Consider the following 27,054-nt stretch of genomic DNA (forward strand, 5'->3'; position numbering starts at 1 on the left):
TACATCATACCAGTTAATTAACTTGTATTTGTAGAAGAATGCACACTAAATTTTCATCAAAAGCTATCCAAACTTTAACATTACACTTCACTTTTGCAAAAGAAAAAATACTCTAATATGTTGCTTATCTTGACAGATAGGCCTATTTCGTCTGCGACTTACAGACTTCTTCAGTGTCGAGTGCTCGACTTGTCGACACTGAAGAAGTCTGTAAGTCGCAGACGAAATTGGCCTATCTGTCAAGATAAGCAACATATTAGAGTATAGAGGTATTTGTTCGTCTTAGCAGTGATTTTTAGTATTTTATTTTTTCTTTTGCAAAAGTGAAGTGAAGTATTAAAGTTCAATCAGTAGTTTTTTTCTCTTAAACTTCGTTATATTTCCATGCAATGAAAGTTCGTGCAAAAATTACAATTTTTACGTTTGAAAACAACAAAAAAAACTACAAATTTGGCGTGCAAGTCTCTTACTTGAATAGCATTCGAAAATAGTTTTTTCTTCTTCCATATGTCAAAATTGATGCAACAACCCTATATATTGGAGGACATAACCAAAGTAAGTCCACCCGGGTCGAAGCAAGGCATCGTCGCGCCTTTAAGGCTTCCCATGTTTTCAGCGTGTTATTTCCGTCTAAGGTTAAGAACTAAAATAGTACTTACATTAGTAAAGCCTCGCTTCGTGGATAGGCCTTTTTCCACAGACAAACAGACGTCACACTCCCATCGTTGTCCATCGACTACCTTTTTAACGGTTGATTCGAAAATATGGTAGGTGGTCAATCCGCCACCCGCAGCGCTCGCATCGTTTTTGTTCGTGTTTGACGTTTGCTCACTACCGCCATCTGTTGGCGCGTCGGCCAAACACATCGATTTTAGTATTGGGCGTACATGTCCTCGTGACTATGAATTTGATCGAGATTTGTTCTAAGTGTTACGTCTGTTTGTCTGTGCTTTTTCTTTTAAGAATAGTAATTTTTCTAGAAGCTTCTTCTCCTACAGTTCAAATTTCAACCCTCGCCTACTTGACTAATGAGATCTTCTCTCTCTTGTTTCTTTCAGGCTCTCAACTATATTAGAACCACATTCTCGCTAGCTAAGTAGTTCGGAGATTTGCAGTGGTGGTGCAGTTGCATTAGCTACTGTAGTAGATGAAGGCAGTATATCACACTGATCGTCAGTTATAGTGCAATAGTGCATTTTGTTCCAGTAAGTGCTGTATGTTTAGTAGAACTAACATATACGTGAACCAAAGCTAAACTGTATGCACTCGCCATTAGTACAATTACAAACAATTCGAGCGCATATGTTCCGGGTTAGTGCCATTTTTACTACTGAAAATTAGTGCAAGTTAACTAGTCGATGCTATTGATGACGATGATGATTATGATGCAATTGATAATGGAAACAACGTCGACAGATTACGGCCGAGGAAAACTTTGAATATTTGTGCACCGGTGATGCGAGTTGCAGTGGAAGCAAATACGAGAGTGCGCGATAACGACACAAAGACCTTGTGCATTGAAACGTTAGTAGGGAAATTAAGGTCGCTGGGAAGCGTGTGGTTCTACTAACTAAACAAATATTTGTGAAACAATAGTTTTGTGCAAAAATAGTGAATATATCGAATATGTGCTTGCTGGTTGATCCTACTTGAAATATTTTTACCAGCACCTCTATTCAGTGTTGAAAGTGGAAGCTGGAAAAGCTTGAAAGAAGTTTCGAGAACAAACCGTGGTCGACACAATAGAGTCGTTTGTGCTGAGAGAATCCGGAAAGTTATCAATTTCGCTACCAATACACGGCAGTTACAAGTAAGTTGAAATCATGTATTTGACTCATTTGAAGTGACATAATCATACAGTATCAGACACATAAGATGCACCCAATTGGATTATCCATACCAAACTATTAGCTTCAGGTAGTAATATCTACACTAGAGTGATGCAAATTTTGAAATGTTTGCTCCCCTATGCTTAAACGATTATAATTATGATAAATAGCATCTTCTCAAAGTTTGAAGTGATTCGGAAGAAATTTGACTGTGTACACGCCATTTGAAATTTATGTGAAGATTACTACGGAAAACGCCAATCTTTAGTTGAACACTCTATCTCTTCGTCATAATATTTTATGGAAAAGTGAATAAATTCTTCTAATGTGAAATCCTCTCAGCTACAACTTTGCCGTAGACCACACTTCGATTGGACGTCAGGATAAATTGCTATTCATAATCATAAAGTGGGTTTGCATTTTGCATGCTTAATGAACTGCTCGGCAGGCAATACTGGTGCTCCTGGCGGGAAGAATAGATCAAAGTAATCCAGGCTACTATGTTCTACAGCAAAAAAGCAGTGTTGCTCTGAAAGTAATTGAATGAACATCTCAGCATGATTTAGACTTTGTTATCAATAATAACAAATTATCCTTACGTCTCATCGAAATGTGGTCTTCGGCAAAGTTTTAGCTGGGAAATTTTCACATGAGATGAGTGTGTTCACTTTTTCATAGGTAATTATGACGAGCAGTTAGAGAACTGAACACAAAAGGTTTGCCTTTTCCATAGTAATTTCCATATAAACTTCAAATAGCGTGTGCCCAACCAAATTTATTCCGAATCACATCAAATTTCGGGAGGATCATTTTTATCATAATTGACATCGTTTAAGCATAGGGGAGCAAAAATTTCAAAATTTGCATCAGTCTAATCTACACCGTTTCTCAACCGATTCTTTTCATAAGGACTGTGTCGAACTTAATTTGTAAAATTCGAACAATGATAGCCTTGAAACCAATGCATCTGTACACTTCAGATTTGTTCGATTTAATAAGTAATAGTGCTAAATATATCAAGCGGATAAATAAAGCTCATTTTAACTCTGTTTATCTGTGACAATAGATCAAAAAGAGCGGTTAAAAATTGCCAAATTGCCAGAAAATCTCAAGCAAACACATAGTTTTAGAAGATAAAAATGGAACCATTATGAAATATTTCTGTTAATTTTCATTTAAACCGATAATTTGAAATGATTTTAATTAACATGTAGCGTTACAGATTTGATCTTTTTACATTTCTGAGTCCTAGCAGGCGTAGAGAAAAAGGTTTTTTTTTGACAATTGCAAAGCTTTTAGAGTGCTCTATGAAATATGAGGCAAAAGCATACAGAATCACAAGAGCGATAATTAAAAAAAAAACACGAAACACACAAAAGAAAGAAAGGGTTAAAGTAACAGAAAACACCATTTATTCAAAGGTACACCGAAAGTTTGTTATTTATGGATAGATGTCGGGACATTCATTTTTGTTTGAAAAGCTTTGATTTTTTTTGGAATGGTAATAAATAAAGTTTGTGCTCATAACATGGATTTCACTGTTATTCCACATTTAAGGCATATTGACATGGATTACGGAAAGCGAAATCATTTTAAAGCTGAATAGAGTTTGGGAAATTTTCTATAATTGTTGTTGAAAATTGAATTCTACCAGTCACAAACTCATGTTGAGAATCTCATGGCATAGGTTTATCACGGTGCTCCCCTGACCGTTATTATCAGAAAAAAATCTCCATCAAATCTGTGCTCACCAGTCGATTTCTATAGCTAAGCAGCATGTCTGGGCAAAATTTTAAAAAAATCGTAGGACCCGTTTTGAAGTTACGCCCTTTTGAATGTGTAAGTCCTCTAATTCAAAGGAAATCTGAGATATTTTAACGAGTTTTCATTGGCCGTGATTATCAGAATAGATATAATATTAAAATTTGAATCAAAGTTGGTTTATAAACTAATTTGTAACTTCTGGGAGGAGTTTTGAGAAGATAGACAAAATTTTGAGTTACGTCCTTTTGCAAGTGTAACCATTGAAAACACTAATTTCCAAAAGATTAATTAGGCATTCTTTTAAGCAGGCATTCCGTTAAGCATGTGTAAATGTTTTCAATGACACATTGCACTTACATGTCGGCAAAGTCTTTCACAATTGATCATTTTTTCAAAGGCTTAAGCGTTCTAAGGCATTACGGAGCAATTTTCGTGTCATTATTATTATCCATAAAATATTTCTATGGCCCAACTAGCTACCTTGGGCCTTCCTTAGCCGAGTGGTTAAAGTCCGCGGCTACAAGGCGAATCCATGCTTTAGGTGTTTGAGTTCAATTTACGGTCGGTCCAGGATCTTTTTGTAATGAAAATTTTCTTGGCTTCCCTGGGCATAGAGTATGATCGTACCTGCCACACGATATACTATGCGAAAATGGCAACTTTGGCAAAGAGAGCTCTCAGTTAATGATTGTGGAAGTGCTCATAGAACACTAAGTAGAGAAACAGGCTCTGTCCCAGTGCGGACAGGCTACTACTGGCGGAGCGGCTACTGGCTATTGCGGCTAATTTTGTACTGCTTCAGAACATAAACTTCAATTGCTGAGTAATGCACATTTGGCCAAACTGTAGAACTCTAGACCTATGTCAATACTTTTGTGTATTAGTGGCTATTGTATAAATACAATAGTGAAAGAATTGTATAAATCAATCAATCCATTCTCATGCTAACTCGTGAAGAGAAAGCCTCAGTACTTGAAAAATGCTTGAGAAAAGTAAGAAACATGCGTTATTATTTGGTTTCATTGAATTTAAAATCATAACACTTTCAGAGCTTTATGTCACATGTCTCCCTTGAAAATCAAACTATCTTGAGAAGGTTCTATACTTCCGAATTATAACCGAATTATAACTCCGAATTTCATTAACCCAAGTGTCATAACCCTGAACGCACTATTACACTGAATGCTATTGTTCCGAATATATAATTACCTTGCATGACATTGTCCCGTGATAATGGAATTCGAAGCTATGCCATTCTAGAAACTGGAACTTGCGGAGATGGTCTTCGGGTATTCGGGGTAATGGAATTCAAAGCCCCTTGATTGTATTTTGAAAAGCCCCTTGATAATTTTGAAAAGATATATAAAACATGGTAAAAACAGAGTTGTTCATGGATTTAACGTGAATCCCAGTTTTGATGACCGGAAAATTGTAAATTGTTCTGTGGCCCTGTTGATATCCTGCTGGTCTACCTACCAGAATATGGTTTCAATCCTACACAAACTGGAGATTTTTCATTTGTTTTCGATCGCAGACTGTGCTTGTGAAGTAAAGACTCACCAGCTGCTATGGCTCATCAAAAACGAAAAAACTTTGGGAGCTTCACAAAGTTTTCCAAATTGACAAAGACAAACATTCAAAATTAAGCTCTGTAAATGCAACAATTTTGAACTCTATTAAACATAATAAAACGGATGTTCTAAACTTTGCATTTCTTCCAATTGCATGTAATATAATCTGAATCGTGAGTACATGGGTTCACCAAACTAGCCAGAATATTTTGCTACAAGAACTTATTTGGTTACATGATGAAATTAGCTCCGTAATACCTTAAAACACTTGAGCCCATGGAAAATCAGTTGATAGTGAAATATGTTGGTGGCATATAAGTACAATGTACCATTGGAAACATTTGAGTATGCTCAAAGGTATAGGAATGCCTAACTAATCTAGTTAAAATTAGTGTTTCAATGGTTACACTTCCAAAAGGGCGTAACCAATTTTTTTTATCTTCTCATTCAAAACTCATTCCAGAAGTTACAAATAACTATATAAATCAATTTTGATTCAAATTTCAATATTATATCTATTCTGATAATGACGGCCAATGAAAACTCGTTTAAATATCTCAGATTTCCTTTGAATTAGTGGACTTACACATTCAAAAAGGCGTAACTTCAAAACGGGCCCTACGATTTTTTTAAAATTTTGCCCAGACATGCAGCTTAGCTATAGAAATCGACTGGTGAGCACAGATTTGATGAAGATTTTTTTTCTGATAATAACGGTCAGGGGAGTACCGTGTTTATACGTTGTTTAGTCAAACATAGAATAGTAAATGTAAATTACTTTCACTCGTTTTACAATAATTTTGAAGCATATACTCAAACTTCAAAAACATTTTAAGGGTGGACGTAAAGCTAAGGAAAAGGTACAGAGCTTTGAATTTTCCAGGATGTACGTTGCAGTCCTTATTTATATAATGAACTACAAATTACTTAAATTTTGTAGAACTTTTGAATTTTTTGTTTTTGATTCGAAATTTACAGATAGGATGAATTTTTAAAATAAAAATGCATGAAGACAAAAGGGGATGTAGCAGAAATATAACGCGTCAAATCATTTTTTTCAACACATTGGTTCATCATCACCCAAAGGATTAATGCGCTACATAATACAATATGATTTAATGCGTTGCTTGTTTGCCAAATCACTGTTTCCTTGATGCATATTTATTATCCAAATTCAGCCAACATGTAAGTGGTAAGTCAAAAGTATTCACACAATATTTTCAATAGTACTTTAAAGCTAGTTAATTTGAAGTTCGTCATTGAATTGAATTGAAGTTGAACTCCCCAGAAATGGTTTGAGATGATCGTAGACCAAAAGCGTTGTCAGCACGTTTTGTTCAAATTCGAAATTTCCAATTTTTACTGCTGGTAGATACACTCCCGTGCAAAAGTTTTGCAAACATACAACAATGGTTGTCTACATTTCCGTGGTTACACGTCTAATTGAAGCCGTCTGTGGCATATTCGGAAGGCAAAGAGTTATTCTTACTTCGTAGGCAGTCTTCTCAAACAAACTCCGAACACGTTGGTTCAGGCTGTTTGGTACTTTCCTTGTACTCTCTTCTCATGTGCATACCGAAACGCTGGAACCTAAACCCAAACATGTGCAAAGTGAACATCGGTTTGCAACACCGCACAGTGGTGCGATCAAGAACAAATGTCGGCCAAAACCTCACACTCTCTTTTAAATTGCTTAAATTATAGGTTTGACATATCTTATGTCATATTCAAGCAGTGTTTTGGACTCATAATTAGGGTATACAGGATTGAACAATACATTTGCAATTTTTTCAATTTTCCATACAAAATGATCAACTTTAGCAGGCTAGATCTCTGTAATTCTTTGGCCTTTTTTTTATAATAGATTCACTGCACTACTTGGATTTCAACATATATTTTTGAGTTATTTTTCTAATTGCAACTTCATAAGAAATATCAATTAAATTAAAGTGATTCTTTGTCGAAAAATTTGAAAAAAATATTTATCCAAAATTATGAAAGCCTTACACAAAAACTGTCATGATCATCTCGTCTATATCTACAACTTTACTGAAAATATCATGAAACTATTCCTTTAATGTTTTAAAAATGTTCAATAATTTCAATTTGTCAAAAACGTACTATGGCTAAATTTTTATTCAATGCAAGTCTCGCCTATTCCATCAGTTTCAGCATGATTACTATGTCTATGGCTTTAATCTGTTCTCACACTTGATTTGGTAGAAAAAGCATGTCCATGTTGGAAGTGATTTTTCCAATTTGTTTCTATTTATCTGGAAGCTGCATTCCGAAAATGGTACTTTCGCTCTGTAATAGAATGTGGAGGTTGGGATGGTCATCGAAGAGAAGACGCGGCTCGTTCGGGGTTCTAACTAGGAATGATTTTATTGATTCTTATTTAGACCTACATGCTATCGCGCGGTGGTGCATACGTGACCCTTTTCGCTACATCAGCATAAATGCGTTCATCGCCCGGGTGGCGTGATCGCCTTTCTGCTGATGTGTTGTTTACTTTAATTTGCGTTTATGGATAAGTCCAACGCGTATACAGGGCCGCATCCACCACACGCCCTATTTTACAATTTTTAAATTTTATTCTACAGTTTAAAATTTAAAACTATTTCTTTTACAACTATATACTGTAAAGGTAAGATACCCTTTTTTTTTTTACATTATTTTGTATTATATTTGTTTTAATCTTCGTGGGAATATTCATCCACCACACGTCCTATGCTAAGTATTAAAATATTTGATTCTTCCTTTATGTACTATTTCATGTTTGTTGCCTATTTCTATTTTTACATTGGGACCTTCGTCATTAACAACTCGATATGGTCCAATATATATATTGTCCATCTTTGAACCATTTTCATTTTTCAATAAAACTAGATCTCCTTGATTATAAATCTTGTTTGAGGCATTTTTATTATGGTTTTCATTTCGTTTTAATTTTTCCTTGATAAGTTTTTCTCTTACTTCTTTTTGTGAAGTTTGCAATTTAAACTTCAGTAGTTTTGAATAGTTATCAAAATCATAGATCGGATCAATTATTTTTATGTCGCATATATTTGTTGGTAAGGTGCACATTCTACCAAATACAAGTTCAAACGGAGTTTTGTTTGTAGTGGTGTGCACTGTCGTGTTGTAGGCAAATTGGTAATATTTCAACCAATTGTCCCAATTTAGAGGTGAATTTCCGCAATATATCCGCAAAAAATTTCCTAGACTTTTATGGGAGTTTTCCAGTCCACCAATTGTTTCATGATGGTACGCCGTTGAATTCAGTTTGGTTATTTTCAATAATTCACAAATTTCTGAAAATAGCTTTGACATAAATTCTTTTCCCTTATCCGTTACAATTTTTGCTGGTATTCCATAGTTTAAAATAATCGTTTCTACAAAGGCTTTAGCTACTGTCTCAGTTGATTTATCTTTTATCGCTGTAGCAGTGACAAATTTTGTTAAATCACACTGCGTAGTAAGGATATATTGGTTTCCTTCTGAACTCGGCAATAACGGACCAACTAAATCCAAATAAATAATATCAAATGCTGCTATAGCCGTTGTAGTTACAATCATTGGTGTTTTTGCTTTATGCATTATTCTGTTTTTCTGGCACAATTCACAACTTTTGATGAATTTTCTGATATCTTGTTTCATGTTTGGCCAGTAAAATTTCTGCTGGATGGTATGCAAGGTTCTATTAATTCCCGCATGACCAGCCGTTGGTAATATGTGATAATCATTTATGATTGTTGTTCTGTCTTTGCTGTCTTTTATTTCCTTTACGTCATCCCCGATTATTGTTATTTTAGGTATACCTTTTAGATTCAAATTCTTTAAATTTTCAATAATGTATAGCGCGCTTTTACTTCTTCTGATAATTATGTGCACATCTTTCTTACTTTTTAAGTAAACCGTTACTTTTTCCATTATTCCCCGTAGGTGAACTAACGTACTTATTCGCGGTACTTTTATTTCTTTTGGGGAGAATTCTATTTTTTCAATCTCAGGACAGACTTTTATCTCTATATATTCCCAATCTGATGTTTTAGGGTGATCAATTCCTTCCGCGTCAGATGGGTGATTTTGTGCATTTATTTTGCTTTTTGATCTTGTTGTTACTGTCATAGTCATTGTTTTTAGATCAGAAATAGATATGCGTGATAGCGCGTCCGCTACGACGTTATCTTTTCCTGGTATGTAATAAGTGTCAAAATCATATTCCTCCAAAGCTAAACGAAATTTCGTTAGCCTGCTCGAAGGATCCGTTAGTGAGAACAGATATACTAACGGCCTGTGGTCAGTATGAACAATGAATTTTCTTCCATAAAGATACGGTCGAAAATGTCTAATTGCCCATACCAAGGCCAGTAGTTCTTTCTCAATTGTAGGGTAGTTTGTTTCAGCTTGATTTAGCGTTTTACTGGCATATGCAATAGGCTTGCCATTATCGTTTGATAAGACTGCACCTATCGCATAGCCTGACGCGTCAGTATGCAAGTGAAACGTATTTGTTTTGTCAAAATTGGGATAATCTAGTATTGGTGGGTCTACAAAACATTTTTTCAATTCATTGAATGTTTGTTCACATTCATAATTCCAAATAAATTTCTCATTTTTTCTCGTTAGGCGATTCAATGGTGCACAAAGGTTTGCAAAATTCTTTATGTGTTTTCGGTAATAATTAGCGAAAGCTACAAATCTTTTGACTTCTTCAGCATTGGAAGGAGTAGGCCATTTTTTCACTGCCTCAACTTTAGCAGGATCAGGCTTAATTCCTTCTGCTGATATTAAATGTCCTAGGTAAATTAATTCTGTTTTAAAGAAATTACATTTTTTGGGATTCAGTTTTAAATTAACTCTTCTTAGCTTTTCAAATACGGCAATCAAGTTCCTATTGTGTTCCTCGATTGACTTTCCAAAAACGATAATATCGTCTAAATAGACAAGACATTTCGTTGTGTCAAGCCCCGACATCGCTATCGTCATTAGACGAGAAAATGATGATGGGCTAATTTTAAGACCCATGGGTAGTCTCGTCATTTGATACTGCCCAGATGGTGTCGAGAACGCTGTCACTGGTCTATCCTCCGGTCTTAAAAGACACTGATAGTACCCTTGAGACAGGTCTAAATGTGAAAAGTATTTCGCACCCGCAAGCGCGTCAATTATATCTTCAATGTTTGGTAATGGGAACTTATCATCCTCGACTACAGTGTTCAATTTCCTGTAATCGATAACTAGTCTCCATTTTTTCTTGTCATCAGAACTCTTCTTCGGGACAAGCAAAATTGGGCTGTTCCAGGCGGAAGTTGCCTTTTCAATAATTTTGTCTTTGACCATTTTTTGAATTTGCTCTTCCACTTCAATTTTTTGAGTATGCGGCAATTTATATGCTTTGCTATAGATTGGTTGCGCATCTTTTTTTACTTTGATGACTGGACTGTAAATATCGGTTACTGTTAACTGGTCATTTTCTAAGCAAAATATGTCAGCATATTTGGAACAAATTTGCTCGACATGTTGCTTTTCGGTTTTTGGCAAGTGATTTAAGTCTAACTCCTTGAGAAGTTGTTGGATTCTATCTGTTTTACTTGCACTATGCCCTGTCGATAAAACTAAATAATCATTAGCAGGTTTGATTATTGGTTTCAGTTCTGAAATTTTAACTGGCTTATTTTTGACATTAACCATTCGAACAGGTATTCTTCCGTTCAACGGTTGTACAATAGCATTTGCTATAAAGACATGTGGTTGTATTTCCTGATTCAATACAACACATGTGTCGGTAAAGTTTGTCTGGATATATTTAATCATTTCAGTTCTAGCAGGTATTGTAAAATATTCATTTCTTGGGTTTTTGAACTCCATTTTCATTCGGGCGAAATCAATAGTTGCTCCGAATTCTGTCAAAAAATTGGTACCTATTAATCCCACTACGTGAGATGGCAATTGTTCCATAACATGAAATCTAACTGGGTATTCTCTCGAGTTGTACTCCAATAAAGTATCTATAAATCCCAGTGTACTGGTGATTCCGTTTACACCAACTACTTCAAGAGTGTGAGACTTATTAATATGAATATGTTCAGGTAAAAATCTTCTATCAATCAGACAGCAGGAAGCTCCACTGTCCACTATTAATTCTAATTGTTGGTTAAATAATAGAAACTTTGCTCTGAGAGCTTTTTTCGCATCAAAATTAGCGAAAAAGATCGATCAGGTTAGCTTCCTCTTCATGTGGTTGTTGAGACGAATTATTGCGTCTTGGTTGTTGTTGTTGTTGTTGAGACGGTGCCTGTTCTGCCACATTAACACCGTGGGGATTATATTGTCCACGTTGATTATTATATTGGTTTCCACCCCTATTAGATCCTCTACCTGGACCTTGTGGATTTTGCTGGTGGAAACCTCTGCCTCTGGTTCCATAGGAATTTTGGTAGTTTTGATAATTACCACCTCTTCCTCTGGAGTTTTGGAAATTACCACGACTTCTATTACCGTAGGAACCTCTTCCTCGGTAATAACCACGGTTTCTACCACCGTTATGGTGTCCTTGATATTGGAAACCACACCACAAAGCAGTTTCATTTGTGCTTTTAGATGTACTTGGGGTACATTCAAGTGCATCTGATATGGCTTTGTTTAGTGTCATTGGGTTCCTAGCTCGTAAGAAGAATTTCGTTGATGGATCTCTGAGTCCATCAATGAACGCTTCTACGGCAATCGGCTGTACTATATTTGCTGCGGCTGCTTCGCTGACAAATGTTCCTGAGGATACATGTGCAGCTGCAAGCTTGGCAGTTAACTTTTCAATTTCGAAGCCAAAATCTGAAATTGTTTTTTGATTTTGCTTCATGGAATGCATTTCGCTTTCCACTGCTCTGGGGGTCACCTTTATGGAAAATTTTTGCTTCAAGGTTGTTATCGCTTGTTGAATTGTATTTTGTCCATCAATTGTTCCGTGAGCTGACCCAACTAGAGTGGTTTTCAGAAACTTGAGAATAGCTGCCTCTGGAACATCTTCCGCATAATCTCTTAATAGTTCGACGCTTTCGATATATCTTGTCAACTCGATGACAGATCCATCGAACGGTTTTACCAATTTAAGGGCAAGCGAGAGATCCAGTTTCGGTGCCATTTCAAGTTTCTTCAATTTTTCCGTTATCAGTTGGTCTAGCTGCTTCCTCAGCACGTTTAATTTATCTATGTAGACTTCAAATTCAATTAATTGCAATTTATTTCCAGATTTATGGATTATATCAAGCGCCTGATTGAAAATACCTTCACAATATGCTCGTTTCTTGATAAGGGTATCGCGAAGATACTCCCTATTAGGACTTTTCTTAAAATTCAATAAATTGACTACAAGGTAGCCAATTAATTTTTCAATTTGGTGTCTAACATCGCCCATAAATGCGGCAAATACATAGACAACTTATTTCAGATTGATCCAATCATTGACAGTGGTAAGTATTCGAAACATTGGCAAAAAATAAAAAAAATGTAAACAGTTGACATATTTTCCATACTTAATACACACATTAGTTACAGTCAATTAAATCTTAGTTTAAAAACTTTTACATGAGATAATAATTCACTTTAAAAACTTTTACATGAGATAATAATAATATTAAAATACCTCCTATCGTTCAGGTTGTTGATCGTTGTCCTCTGCTGCCTCTCCGTTTCTGCATTGATTCCTCCACTCATTCAGCATTCCACTGCATAACATCTTCAATGTCTTGAACTATCATCACCAAGTCATTAGATATTGCCCAAGGCATTTTCTGCTTAACCACGGCCGCGGCTGCTAATCCCAAAAGATGATGTACAATCTTTAGCTGTGCAACTGTTTCGGCGGCTGAAAACCCCTTGTTTGCACGTTTTGTTAATCTGTCTCTAATTTCGCGTAACTGAAGCACACACAGTGTGTACACATAATTGTCTACTCGCGATTCCATTCTTGAAAGTTTTCACTTTGTAACACTGTTCAATTACTGTTCATTACACTTGTGCGGCTACGCGACGGGTTGTACGTTCCGCCACACGTTCGGTGTGTTGGCGGTGGATTTTCATCAATCCGCGAAACATAACATAGCCCAACGCCACACCGGCTAACACACAAAGCGCCACAGTTTGGGTGGTGTGATGATCGTTCACATTATTAATTACTGGGGTAACCACCTCATCGGAGGAAAACCATCCCATTTTCACGTCACGAATAATACACGATCATTTAGGACAAAAGTCCATTCGATTTTTCGCTTTGTTTAGGGGGAAACGGTTTCACTAGCCTGTTCAATTGTCCACTTTTCCTGGGGAGGAATGGTTTCACTGTGTTGTGTTGTTCAATTATCCACTCAACTTGGGGGAATAGTTTCACTGCATCGTTCAATTGTTCACTTTTCCACTCCTGCCATGATAGTTTCACTGGATCGTTCAATTCCCTATTATTATCCCTCCTGGCAGGATCGCCATGTAATAGAACGTGGAGGTTGGGATGGTCATCGAAGAGAAGACGCGGCTCGTTCGGGGTTCTAACTAGGAATGATTTTATTGATTCTTATTTAGACCTACATGCTATCGCGCGGTGGTGCATACGTGACCCTTTTCGCTACATCAGCATAAATGCGTTCATCGCCCGGGTGGCGTGATCGCCTTTCTGCTGATGTGTTGTTTACTTTAATTTGCGTTTATGGATAAGTCCAACGCGTATACAGGGCCGCATCCACCACAGCTCGACCACTTTAATAAGCCGAGATGATTTGTGTTATTGTATTTTACGCGTTTGTTTCGTTACAATTCAAAGTTCACCTTAACGTATTCTGACTTAAGGCGAAACTGGATTGGATTTCCATGTTCGGCTTTCACGATTTTTCATATTTTTTTCGTTCATTATTTTCAAAATCGGTTTTCGTCGAAAGATAGAGGAAGGTTCAAGGTATCTTCTGATTTTTTTTCCTAGTAAAAAATGTTTTCCGTTTTCGAGATTACCATTTTCCTGTGAATTTTTTTTTATTTCCCCTGAGCCAACTTTTGGCTTTGCACGCCGATATCTCGCAAAGCTGATATGGAAACGCAGAATTTGGAACTCGTCGAAAGATGGGGAATTTTACAAGGAAAATAATCGCCGAAGACACTATATGTGGAAAATGCGTTTTTCGCGAGATTACCATTTTTCTAGGGAGCGTTCCACGGAAATTTTCATCACCCAGTTGTATCATACGCATGCGTGTATGTGTAAAACAAGAAACCAGCAGCAGATGACCGGTTTGCTCGGTCGATTACGGACGGCACAAAACGGAGAACGAAAATCATCAAGGACGGGTGGGATATTTAAGGACATTATAAAAGGAAGCCACATAAAAAATGCATGAGTGTTGGTAAAGTAAAGTTTTTCCCATATAGTGATTGTATTTGTTAGAACAAGAATCATGTTACATAAGAACGAACTGTCAAAGTTTGTTTTGATTAGCTAGCTAGATGGCAGTGTTGCGGTAAGCTCATACTGAATGTTCTCAATTATTTGAAAGTTATTCAAACTTGATTTTTATCCGAATTTATTCCTATATATTGAAATGGAAAAAAATCATTCTTCACATTGTTTCAATTTTTGAAGCACAATGTCTCGGAAATACGGCAAAAATATGTGATTTATATAAATTATTTAGAAACAATTCCGGCCCCACTGCTGGAAAAATCACCAATACTACCACACAACATGACTGCTTATAGTCACCATCGCGAGTGTTTACTCTCCGTAAAAGTGAAATTGGAATTGGAAAAATAAAGCCAGTTCAACGCGATTTGCAAGGTTTTTTCGGTATTTTAATCAAAGTTATAGAAAATTTAGATGTGCGCGGTCGTAGTGATTACATTTGTATCGATTTTTACTTTAAAATTATGTGTAAAAAATTAGTGAGAACTTTGCTGCTAAATTGATGCCATCAAAAATGGAGGAAGAAGCTGAAAGAAACAGAAACTGTGGTTTGAAAAATGCACGAGCTACGTCTCCTAACTACAATTGTGCAACAAATTTAGTTTCAGTGGGTAAAATATAACCATGTGTGCTAGCTATAGCCGTTTCGCATCACAATCTAAAGGTAAGAACCGTAAAATTCGATTCACAAGTTTGCTTATATTTGTCCAAATCAAATGTATGGCAAGAGGGGTGGAAAGGAGGGAAAGTGCGGTAGGTGCCATGTTAGACGCCATTTCTGGCCTTGCTTTATAATGTCCTTAAACAGATTCCTGCAGCAGCAAACACATTTTAGCCATAGACTGGCGGATTGATGCAATGAGAGAGTTGGCATCATTCCTTCTGTCCTCGTTTGCCTGTTGCATCCGTACAACCGTTGTCAATTTGTTTGGCTCTATATAATCCTCATTCGCAAGTCTATAGAAATAGTGGCTATACTCGCTATTTGCATTGCGTTGAAGCGTGAGCGTAACTTCTATTTTGAGAAAATCGATTTACTCTGTAAGGATTTATCAATGTGAATATCAATAATTTGCAACAAGTTTGTTCATGGTGGATCAGATTAGATTATATTCTTAGAAATTCAATAACTACTTACTTACTTACTTATTTGGCTTTACATCAATTATCTTGATAAAGCCTCGCCAACAATATTTCGCCAATTCCCTCGGTTCATGGCCGCTTCTCTCCATCCTCGACTGTGACCCACGCTCTCCAGGTCCTGGTGTACCTGATCAATCCACCTAGCTCGCTGCGCCCCACGCCTTCTTGTTCCGACCGGATTCGTGGCGAACACCATCTTTACAGGGTTGTTGTCCGGCATTCTTGCAACATGCCCTGCCCAGCGTATCCTTCCAGCTTTAGCTACCTTCACGATACTGGGTTCGCCGTAGAGTTGAGCGAGCTCGTGGTTCATCCTTCGCCGCCACACGCCGTTCTCCTGCACGCCGCCGAAGATCGTCCTTAGCACTCGGCGTTCGAAAACCCCAAGAGCTTGCAAGTCCTCCTCGAGCATAGTCCACGCCTCATGCCCATAGAGGACTACCGGTCTTATGAGCGTTTTGTACATCGTGCATTTGGTGCGGGGGTGAATCTTTCTTGACCGCAGTTTCTTCTGGAGCCCATAGTAGGCACGACTTCCGCTGATGATGCGCCTTCGTATTTCCCGACTAACATTGTTGTCAGCCGTCAACAAGGATCCGAGGTAGACGAACTCGTCCACCACCTCGAAGGTATCCCCGTCTATCGTAACACTGCTTCCTAGGCGGGTCCTGTCGCGCTCAGTTCCGCCAACCAGCATGTACTTTGTTTTCGACGCAATTCAATAACTATAAATTCAAAACTGCTAGTTTTGAGTACAACCAAGAAATACATACGAGAAACAAATTGTTTCTAAAAATGGAGGAACTGTTGAGGACAACGAAAAATAATGATATTTCCTTTCCAATTTGGGGGAATCACAAATACTGGGGATAATTTAAGTAACATAAGACAGTCTGAGAATAATCGGATTTTCTATGTTGTTTTCTGGATTAGTAGTGAATGCTCAGGAATACTGAACGAATAATTCTGGCAGTGATATATATATGATTTTTGCAAATATGTATACAGAAATACTGGAATAGTTTATTGATGAATTTTTATCACATAATGATTAATATGTGCAACATGGGAATACTTCAGATTCACTGTGAATTTCTTCAATACACACTCAGATTGAATTACTGGGGTCGGTGAAATTTTACTGGGTTTTGAAACTACCGAAAAAGTCAGTAAAATGAAAACTGTCGCCACGCGTAATTGAAAAGCAAATTTCACCATGTCTTATTTTTTATCGATATATGATATAAAAAGAAAGCTCTCTGCAAAGTTTCAGTAAAAAATCTCTGTTTTTCGATTTCAGACATTTTTTTTAGTTTACTGACTTTTTCGGTAGTTCCAAAACCCAGTTATTTTTACCGAACAGATTGAGTGTGTAATTTTCAAACTATTCGTTATTGTTTCGAGCTGCTGGAATAATATTTAAGTAAATCAGTGGTTCCCAATATTCCCAATATAAAATATTCATTATGAATCAACATATACCTTTCAAAGACTCACCTAAATGTTTTGTCTGTAGCCCACCACAGGCGATGCAAGAATTCTTCCAACACCATTCGAAGTTTACAAAAATCTTACCAAGAGTCATTCAAACATCTTAGTAAGGTTTGATAAGAAATTTTTAAATGATCCAACAAAAATCAGTTGGTTGAGAAGATTTCAACAAAAACTACAGACTGAAATTTTTCAAAAGTTTTTACAAGAGTACCCATAATCAAGATTAACCCGAGAAACGTTGTAAATTTGTTCTACAAGATGTGAAATATGTTTTCGGGTATACCCAAGGTTTCAACAAAATTCCGCGAAATCAAAATATCTAATGATTTCATCTCTACAAGCTGCTTCGAATATACTAAAATATTTTTCTAATGAGCTTTTGAGGAACCAGATAACAGCCATTGGAAAAATTCGTAAAACTTTTCAACATTAAAAATTACTTTTCAACAAAAGAAATAGTAAAGAACTGCTCAGAAGCTTTTCGAGGATCTCATCAAGAAGCTGGTGAAATCTGATAAGGATTAGGCCAAGGAAAATATGCCAGGAATTTTCTAATAACAATGCTATAGAAATGATGTTCATTCTGTTTTCTAGTTTGCGCTAAAAAAACATGCAAATTTTGTGAGGTAAAGTTATACTGCGCATCCCGCTAATTTGACGATACTCTATGCAAACCATCGGGGCTTATTTTTAATTTGAACTTGTAGTTACCCTAAGTACAACGAAAAAACGTGTTTGTTTTGGATTCTGTGTCCTGTTTCACAACGTTCCATTTCTCTTCAACCTTTTTTAATTTAAAACAGCTTCGCGGACCCCCTGAGAAATCTGCACGGCCCCTAGGGGTCCACGGACCACCGATTGGGAAACTCTGAAGTTAATAGGAAGGACAATTTTGACATTATTGTTAAATGTTACAATAAATTACCATATTTTCAAATTATTGGTGCCTAATAAAATCTTCTGAGAGAAATATTGAGAGAAATAAATATGGAAGTGTTGAGATTATTTCAAAGTTATTCAAAGAATACGAGATTATCTTTATTTATTGATGTATGATCAAAACTATAGGCTAGATATTTGGGGGATATGAGAATGTTTATGGCTTATGTCAAATTTTTTGATAAGTTTTAAGTTGTTTGTGACTAACGTGGTATTTTTAGGATATTTTTGGATGATTTATGCATGATAACAACACTTAGGATAATATTCACAAGATATGGGAACGCATGAGAATTACATGGGACTCTCCGATTCTTGATTTTTTTTAGGAATACAGGTATTTAGATTTTTTTTAATTAGTGAGAGGACGAAAAATCTAGTAGAATATTTGAAAGGAATGAGAACATTTGAAAACATTTTTCAAGTTTTTTGAAGAAAGCGGTGTGTTCTGACAATATATCTAAAGATTTGGTGAGTGATCAACACTTCTGGAAAAATATTTTAACGAATTAGAAAGATATTTCTGAGACTTGTCTTTAACCCTTTAAAAATAATCTAGACATTTGTTGTCAACATTCAACTTTGACCAAATGTTTCCAAAGAATCTTTTGGAATTAGGACTCATCAAGTATTGAAAAATATTCTTAAGGTTCTAATTGGGTCTAAATTCGCTCAGAAGTATTTTCTGAATTTCTCATCAACATTCCAAATTTGTCCGGAAATTCTTCCAGAAATCCAAAGCAGTAACCAATAATTCATTAACAAAGGAGTAATATACTATAATCTTAAACGAAATCTGAATATCCAGAATACTCGAAATCTTTTATCATATGATAACCAAATCATTTATAAATAATGAGTTGTCTGTAATGCATAGAATGCGATGTTCAGAAGTATTCTAGGCATTTTTGGTTCTCCATTCATATTCCCAGTTTATTCAAACATTCTCTCAGAAATATTAAAGCATTCACCAACTATTCTGGATTTAAAACAACTTTCTATCGTCCTTCGTCCTTTTTGAAATAATAGTGAAATAATAACTGTTAACGTTCTGCGTTCATATACGCATTTCTTAATTATTCCGAAGTATTCATCAAAAAATCAATAGCAATCCTTGTAAGCTTCAACAAAATTACAAATATTCTATAAAAAATCTCATTCTCCTTTTAACATTCCCAGATTGTCTAAACATTTTACCAGAATTCTAAAGAATTAACCAATAATTTAGAAACAATTCAAGTATATTCTGTAACCTTCAAAAAGTTCAAACATTCAATTAAAAAAATAATTTATGATAACACTTCTTCATTCCCAATTTGTCTCGATTTTTTTTCAGAAATCCAAAGTATTAACGAACTATTCAGAAATTTTCTGTCATCCTTAATATATTAGGAAAATAAAATCTCGTCAGCATTTCAAATATGTAAAGACATACAGTCATCTCTCCCTTACTCGATATTGAAGGGACCATCGAGTTAGGGAGGTATCGAGTTACAGAACACAAAAGCAGTGCAACTGCGTTTCAAGGGACCATCGAGTTAGCCATGAAAACCAACTTTTACTATGGTTCTCTAACTCGATATCGAGATACGGAATATCGAGAACGGGAGAGTTAACTGTATTTCAAGAATTTCAAAATATTTTCAAATAATTCACAAATAATCTTAGGGTTCCAAGGGATAATCAGTTATTTAAAATATATTCTAGGAATAATGTTCTTCAATACTTATTTCTGATTCATTGGTGAATTCTGAAAAAATGTCTGGACTAATTTGGAATGATGACGCATAACGAGGGATTCTTAGGTTATTTCTGAACTAATTGAGGATTACAGAGAACTTTTAGGTCATTTTTGATTATATTTTTAATGTTTCATATTTTTTGATGAATACTCTGGAATACTGAGAGAATTTCAGAATGAATTGGGAATGTTAAAGAATAACCAGAAATTGATAGATTAGTTCGTAACCAAATGAAGAGCACATTAAACTCTTCGAATATGTCTGAATCGTTGGTTAATACTTTTGGATTCTATGATAATTTCTGCACAAATTGGGAATGCGGATAATGACAAGAAATCCTGAGGATCGCCAAGAATTATAAAAATATGTTTGAATTGTTGTTGAATACCTGGTATTCTTAGAGAAAGTCTCAAAAAAAAATGGATGTAGTCAAATTCCTGGAATATATTTAAATCGATCATAGATCACGAAAATATTCTCTAAATTGAATTGTTGTTTCTGAGCCATTTGGAAGTGTTGATAGCAACGAGAAATTTCTTGAAAATTTGTCAACTAATTGGGAATCACAGACAATAGGTAAATTATTTCAGAATTGTTGTTGAATATTTTGGTATTCTGAGAGAATGTCTGGACATTTTTGGAATGTTAACGATTAACAAGAGATTCCTAGGTTGTTTCTCAACTAATTTAGGAGTACAGAAATTGAATTTGCAAGATTATTTTTAAGATCAACAATTTACTTTGGAAATCCTGGGAGAATGTTTCAACGAATTAGGAATTTTCAAAGATAACCAGAAATACCTGGAATATTGCTCAACTTATTGAGCACCATAGACATCTATAGGAGAATTTCTGAATTGTTTGTAATACTTTGAAATTCCCAAAGATTGTTGATGATAACGAAAAATTGCTTCTTGACGATCTCAGATAACAATAAAATTATTTTTGCATTATCCACATTTTTTCAATTGCTGTTGAATAATTTGGAGATTTGAGATAATGTTTTAATTGAGAATGTTGAAGGATAACGAATATTTCTGAACCATTTGAAGATCACCAAGATCCCTGAGAGTATTTCTGAATTGTTGGAAAATACATTGAAATTATGAGAGAATGTCTGGACAAATTGGAAATGTTGAAGGGTAACCTGAAGGTTAACATAGACCTCTAAGATCTTTTATGAAAAGATGGTAAATACTCTGATAAGAATAACGAGAACTTCTCAAAATATTTTTGAATATTTTTTTTTCTAAATTGTTGACTAATAATTTGTAACTCTCGCTCTGGACTAATCGTAAATGTTGAAAAATAACATGAATTACCTAGATTATTTATGAACTAAATGAAAATCACAGAAAATGCAAAGATTATTTCTGAATTTTAAGTGAATATTTTGGAATTCATGAAGAATGCCTGTACAAATTTTGAATGATCGCGGATTCAAGAGATTCCTAGGATATTTCTAAGCTAGTTGAGGATTACATGAAACTTTAAAATTATGTATAAACATGCAATATTGATTTTGGATTGTTCGTAAATACTTTGGAGGATTGAGAGAACGTCTGAAAAAATGAGAATGTCGAAACATAACCAGAAATTCATAGAATATTTCTGAAATTATTAAGTATGCGTAATTCTGAAATGTTGGTAAATACCTTAAAATTATGGGAGAATGTCTGCGCTATTTGGTAAAGTTGAAAGATATTAAAAAAAATCCAGAATATGTTTAAGCTAATTGAGAACCACATAGATCTTTGAGTATTTATGAATTGTTGGTTTGAAATTCAGACAAATTTAAAATGTTAGATTCTTAGGTTATTTCAGAACAAAATATAAAAACAAAGAATTCCAGGGATATTTTCGAATATTTAAGATAATTGTTCAAATGTTGATAAATACTTTGGAATTCTGAGAGAATGTCTGAAATTATTTGGAAAGTTGTACATAACGAGATATTCTAAGAATATTTCTTAACCAATCAAGGATTGCAGAAATGTTCAAGCATATTTCTGAATTGTGTTTACAAACTTTAGCAATCTGAGAGAATATGCGTACAAAATGGGAATGTTGAGAGGAAATTGTTTTGAACATTTTTGTTCCTATTGAGGATTTTAGAGAACCCTGAGAGTATATTTGAATTGTAGTTGAACACTTTGGTTTTATGCGAAAATGTCTAGACAAATTTAGAATATTGATGATAACGAGAAATTCGTAGAATATATTCAAACTAATTACGTTACACAGTGATCTCTAAGAGTATATCTAAATTGTTAATGAATAATTATTATGAAATTCTGAAATAATGTCTGGGAACTGAGGGAATGTTGAGAATAACAAAAACTTTGTAGTATATTTATGAATGTATTAAGCATCACAAAGAACTCTTGGATTATTTTAGAATTGTTGCTCAATATTTTGGAATCCTGGAAGAAAAACAAATGCTGATGATAACAAGCAATTCCTAGAACTTATCTGAACTCACCAAGGAATTCAGAGAATTTCTGTATTATTATTAATGTGTTGTTGGATACTTTGAGTATCTGACGTCTGGAAAAAAAAAGTTATACGGAAAGATAACGAGGGATTCTCATGTGGATTCTGAACTTATTGAAAATAACGAAGATTGCTAAGATTATTTTTGAATTTGCAAGATGATTTTTCAATTGTTGATGAATACCTTGGAATTCTGAGAGGATATCTGAAAACATTAGGAGTATTGAAGTATAACGAAAAAATCCTAAAATTTTTTTTTTAATTAATTTAATTAAACGCAGAAAAACCTCATAGAGTTTTTCGGAGTTGTTGATGAATGCTTTGAGAGTCCTTAGAGAATATCTGAATAAATTTGGAGACCTTAAGGGATTACCAGAAATACTTAGAATATATCTGAACTAATTGAGGACCACAGAAACCTCTAAGCGAATTTTGGAATTGTTGTTGAAAACATTAAAATTCTGAAAACATGTCCAAAATACACTCAAATAAAGATTTAAAAAAAAAAAATAAAAAAAAATGAAAACATGTCTGGGAACATGGGAAATGCTGATGATGACGAGAAATTTCTATTATCTTTCTGAAGATTCAAGATTACAAAGAACTCTTGGACTGTTTCTGAATTGCTGGTCAATTCCTTAGGAATTCTGAATGAAATTTTGGACAATTTGAAAATGTTGATGATCCTAGACTATTTGTGAATTTATAGAGGATTTCAGATAATGCTGAATTATTTTTAAATTTTTGTTGAATACTTTGATGATCACAGAAATAAATTTAAGTATTTCTGAATTGTTGATGAATAATTTGGAATCCTGGGAGAATGTCTGAATAAATTTGGAATATATAAGCATTTTTAGGAATACCTTGAACACTTCTTAACTTATTTAGTATCACATAACTCTCGGAGAGAATTTCTGAATTGTTGGTATGTCTGCAAGAATGTCTGGGCACTTATGGATCTTTAATGGTAATTAAAAATTTCCGGTATATTTCTGAACTTATTGACGATCACAAAGAACACTTTGGTTATTATTGAATTGTTGTTTAATAACTTAGGCATTTTTTGGACAAACTGGAAATGCAGATGATAACGAGAAATTTTTAGAAAATTTCTAAACTGATCGAAGATTTTTGAGAATTTTAAAATTATTATTAAATTGTTGTTGGATACTTTGAGAATCAGAGAGAACGACTGAAAAAAAAATTGGTATATTGAAGGATAATCAGAATTTCCCAAGAAATCCGAGCTGATTGAGCAGAAATCTATGAGAATATTTCTGAATCGTTGTTGATTACTTCAGAATTCTGGGAGAATGTCTGAATAATTTGAAGTGTTGAAGGATGACCAGAAATTTCCAGCATATTTCTAAATAATTGGAAGACTACACAGAACTATAAGATTACTTCTGAAATATTGGTGAATATATTGGAATACTTGGAGAATGTATGGACAAATTTGGAATACATACGGATAACATGATTCTTAAGTTGTTTCTAAACACATGAAAGATTACAGAGAACATCAAGTTCTCTTGGAGTTCTGAATGTCTGAACTTATTTGAAATGTTGAACATAACGAGACTTTCCAAGAATATTTCTGAACTAATTAAGGATTGCAGAAATGTTCAAGGTTATTTCTAAATTGTTGGTGATTTTAAAATCTGAGAGAATATCCGGACAAAATGGGAATATTGAAGGAAAATTTCAGATTCTATTGAGGAGTATAGAGAACCCTGAGGGTATATATGAATTGTAGTTTAATATTTTTGGATTATGTGAAAATGTCTAGATAAATTGAGAATGTTGATGATAACAAGAAATTCCTAGAATATATTCAAACAAATTGCTTACAACAGAGATGCTTAAAAGTGCATCTAAATCTTTGGTAAATACTTTGAAATTCTGAAAGAATGTATGGGCACATATCCACATGGATGTTGCTGATAGGGAATGTTGAAAATAACGAGAAAATTGTTGTATATTCTTGAATTTAGTGAGGATCACAAAGAACTCTTTGATTATTTCTGAATTGTTGATCAATATTTTGGAGCTCTGGAAGAAGTTTTGTACAAATTGGGAATGCTGATGATAACGAGAAATTCCTAGAATATTCCTGAACTTATTAAGGATCGCACAGAATTAAAAGATTATTTCTGAATTGTTGGTAAATATTTTGAAGATATTGAAAAATGCTTAGACAAATGTGGCATGATGACGGTTTGTTTTTGAATTGTTGTTGAATACATTGAATTCTGAGAGTACAACGGGACAAATTTGAAATGTTGAAGAGTAATCAGAAGTTCCTAGAATATTTCTGAACTATTTGAGGATTATAGAGTACTATATGCTTTTTTCTGAGTTATTTGTGAATATTTTGTAATTCTTGAAGAATGTCTGGACGGATAACTAGAGATTCGTATGTTAATTCGAAACTAATTAGAGAATTACCTAAAATATTTCCAAGCTGAATTAGGACTACAGAAATATTCGAGTTATTTTCTAATTTGTTAGCAAATAATTTGAAATTACGCAAAAATGTTTGGACACTTATGGAATGTTGCTGAAAAATTCACAGTATATTTCTGAACTTATTGAGGATCTTAAAGAACTCTTTGATTATTTCTGAATTGTTGTTGAATAACTTAGAAACTCTGGAAGGAATTTTGTACAAATTGGGAATGCAGATGATAACGAGAAATTCCTAGATTTTTTAGATTATTATTGAATACTTTGAGAATCTGAGAAAACGTCGGAATTAATTTGGAGAATAACGAAAAATTAAAAAAAAATCTGGGCTGATTGATCAGAGATTTACGAGTACAGGTCGGACTCGATTATCCGGAGACTCAATTATCCGGGGACTCGATTATCCGGAATTCGATTATCCGGAATTTTAGACTCGATTATCCGGAATTTGTTTTTTGATGTTCTTGTTTTTCAATTTTTATGCATAAATCTAAGATTATTTGGTATTGCAATATATAATATGAATGATTTTGCAGTTTAGAACGTATTTGAAAAAGTGTTTTTGTGTATGCTGGTCAAAATTTGTTTTTCCTGTAAAGACCCCTACTGTTCCTAGAAAAAATTCTGGCTACGCCACCGCATCAAATACATAAAATAACGAAAAAAAAGATAATATTTAAGTCCCTTTATCAAAGATTTCAATTTTTTTTCTTAGTGATTCGATTATCCGGAGGATTCGATTATCCGGAGTGAAAAAAAAATCTATACTCCGGATAATCGAGTCCGACCTGTATTTATGAATTATTGTTGAATACTTTGGAATTCTGAGAGAATGTCTGAATAAATTTGGAGTGTTGAAGGATAACCAGAAATTTCTACAATATTTCTGAACCATTTGAGGACTACAGAGAACTAAAATATTACTTATGAATTATTGGTGAATATATAAAAATTCTCAGAAAATGTCTTGACAAATTTAGAAAATAAACGAATAACGAGATTACTAATTTGTTTTTGAAATCATTGAGGATTACAGAGTTCTTCAAGATAACCTTTGAATTCTCAAGGATTATATCTGAATTGTTTGCGAATGTTTCCTAATTCTGATAGAATGTTTGAAAATGATATGAATGTCGAAGAATAACTATATATTCCTAGGATATATCTGAACAAATAAGGATCACACAGATCTCTGAGAATATTTCTTAGTTGTTCATGAATACTTTGAAATTTAGAGAAAATATCTGAATAAATGTTAAGTGTGAAAGGATAACCAACAAATTTTAGAATGTATCTGATTTATTTTAGGCTTACAGAGAGCAACAAAATTACTTCTGAATTGTTGATATATAGTTTGGAATTTTGAAACATTGTCTGAATAATTTAAAAATGTTGATTTCTCCTAGAAATTCTTGAAATATTTCTGAACCAATTGAGGATAATAGAGATCTCTGAGGCTATAAATATTAATTGTCAAATATTTTGAGATTATGAGAGAATTTGTGGACAAATGTCAAACTTATTGTGCAACACAGAGAACTGTGAATACTTTGGAATTATGAGCGAATGTCTGAACAAATTTGAAATTTTGAAGGATTATAATGAATGTCTAGAATAATGCTTAACTAATTGAGGATCACAGAGAGCTATAAGAATAATTTGGAATTTTCAGATGGATGGATAAAATTTTTAGATTTTACAGATAAGTTCTCTTTGATTCTCAATAATTTTAAAAATAAACTAAGAATATCTCATCATCCATCATCATTGCAAATATGTCCCAACATTCTTTCAGAATTTCAAGCTATTCATCAATAAATCAGAAATAATTTAAGAGGTCTCTATAAATCTCATTTAGTTCAGAAATATTTTAAATATTCCTTCAACAGTCCTGATTTCTTCGAACATTTCCTCTATATTCCTCCAACGTATTTACCAACAATTTAGAAAGTCTGTCAGAGTCTCTTTGACCATCTAGTTAGTTGCAACTTTCCCAAATTGACCAGATATTCTATCAGTAAAACAAAGAAACTACCAACAATTCATAAATACTCTCAAAGGTCTATGTGATCCTCAATTCTTTTGAAATAAATTCTTGAAATTTCTGGACATCCTTCCACATTCCCAATTTGTCCATACATTTTCTCATAATTTCAAAGTATTTT

General features: G+C 34.3%; 1 protein-coding gene across 1 annotated transcript in view; it reads left to right on the top strand.

The window, feature by feature from the left end:
- The window catches only part of LOC5575633 (cryptochrome-1), a 104,136-nt gene that overhangs the window by 23,846 nt on the left and 53,236 nt on the right, over positions 1 to 27,054 (top strand). The window contains exon 2 of the mRNA XM_001655728.2: positions 1,059 to 1,810. Within this exon, the coding sequence (XP_001655778.2) occupies position 1,810 (1 nt within the window). The 5' untranslated portion in view covers positions 1,059 to 1,809. The remainder of the gene's footprint in view (positions 1 to 1,058; positions 1,811 to 27,054) is intronic.

Source organism: Aedes aegypti, chromosome 3, assembly GCF_002204515.2.
Source record: "Aedes aegypti strain LVP_AGWG chromosome 3, AaegL5.0 Primary Assembly, whole genome shotgun sequence".
Lineage (NCBI taxonomy): Eukaryota > Metazoa > Arthropoda > Insecta > Diptera > Culicidae > Aedes > Aedes aegypti.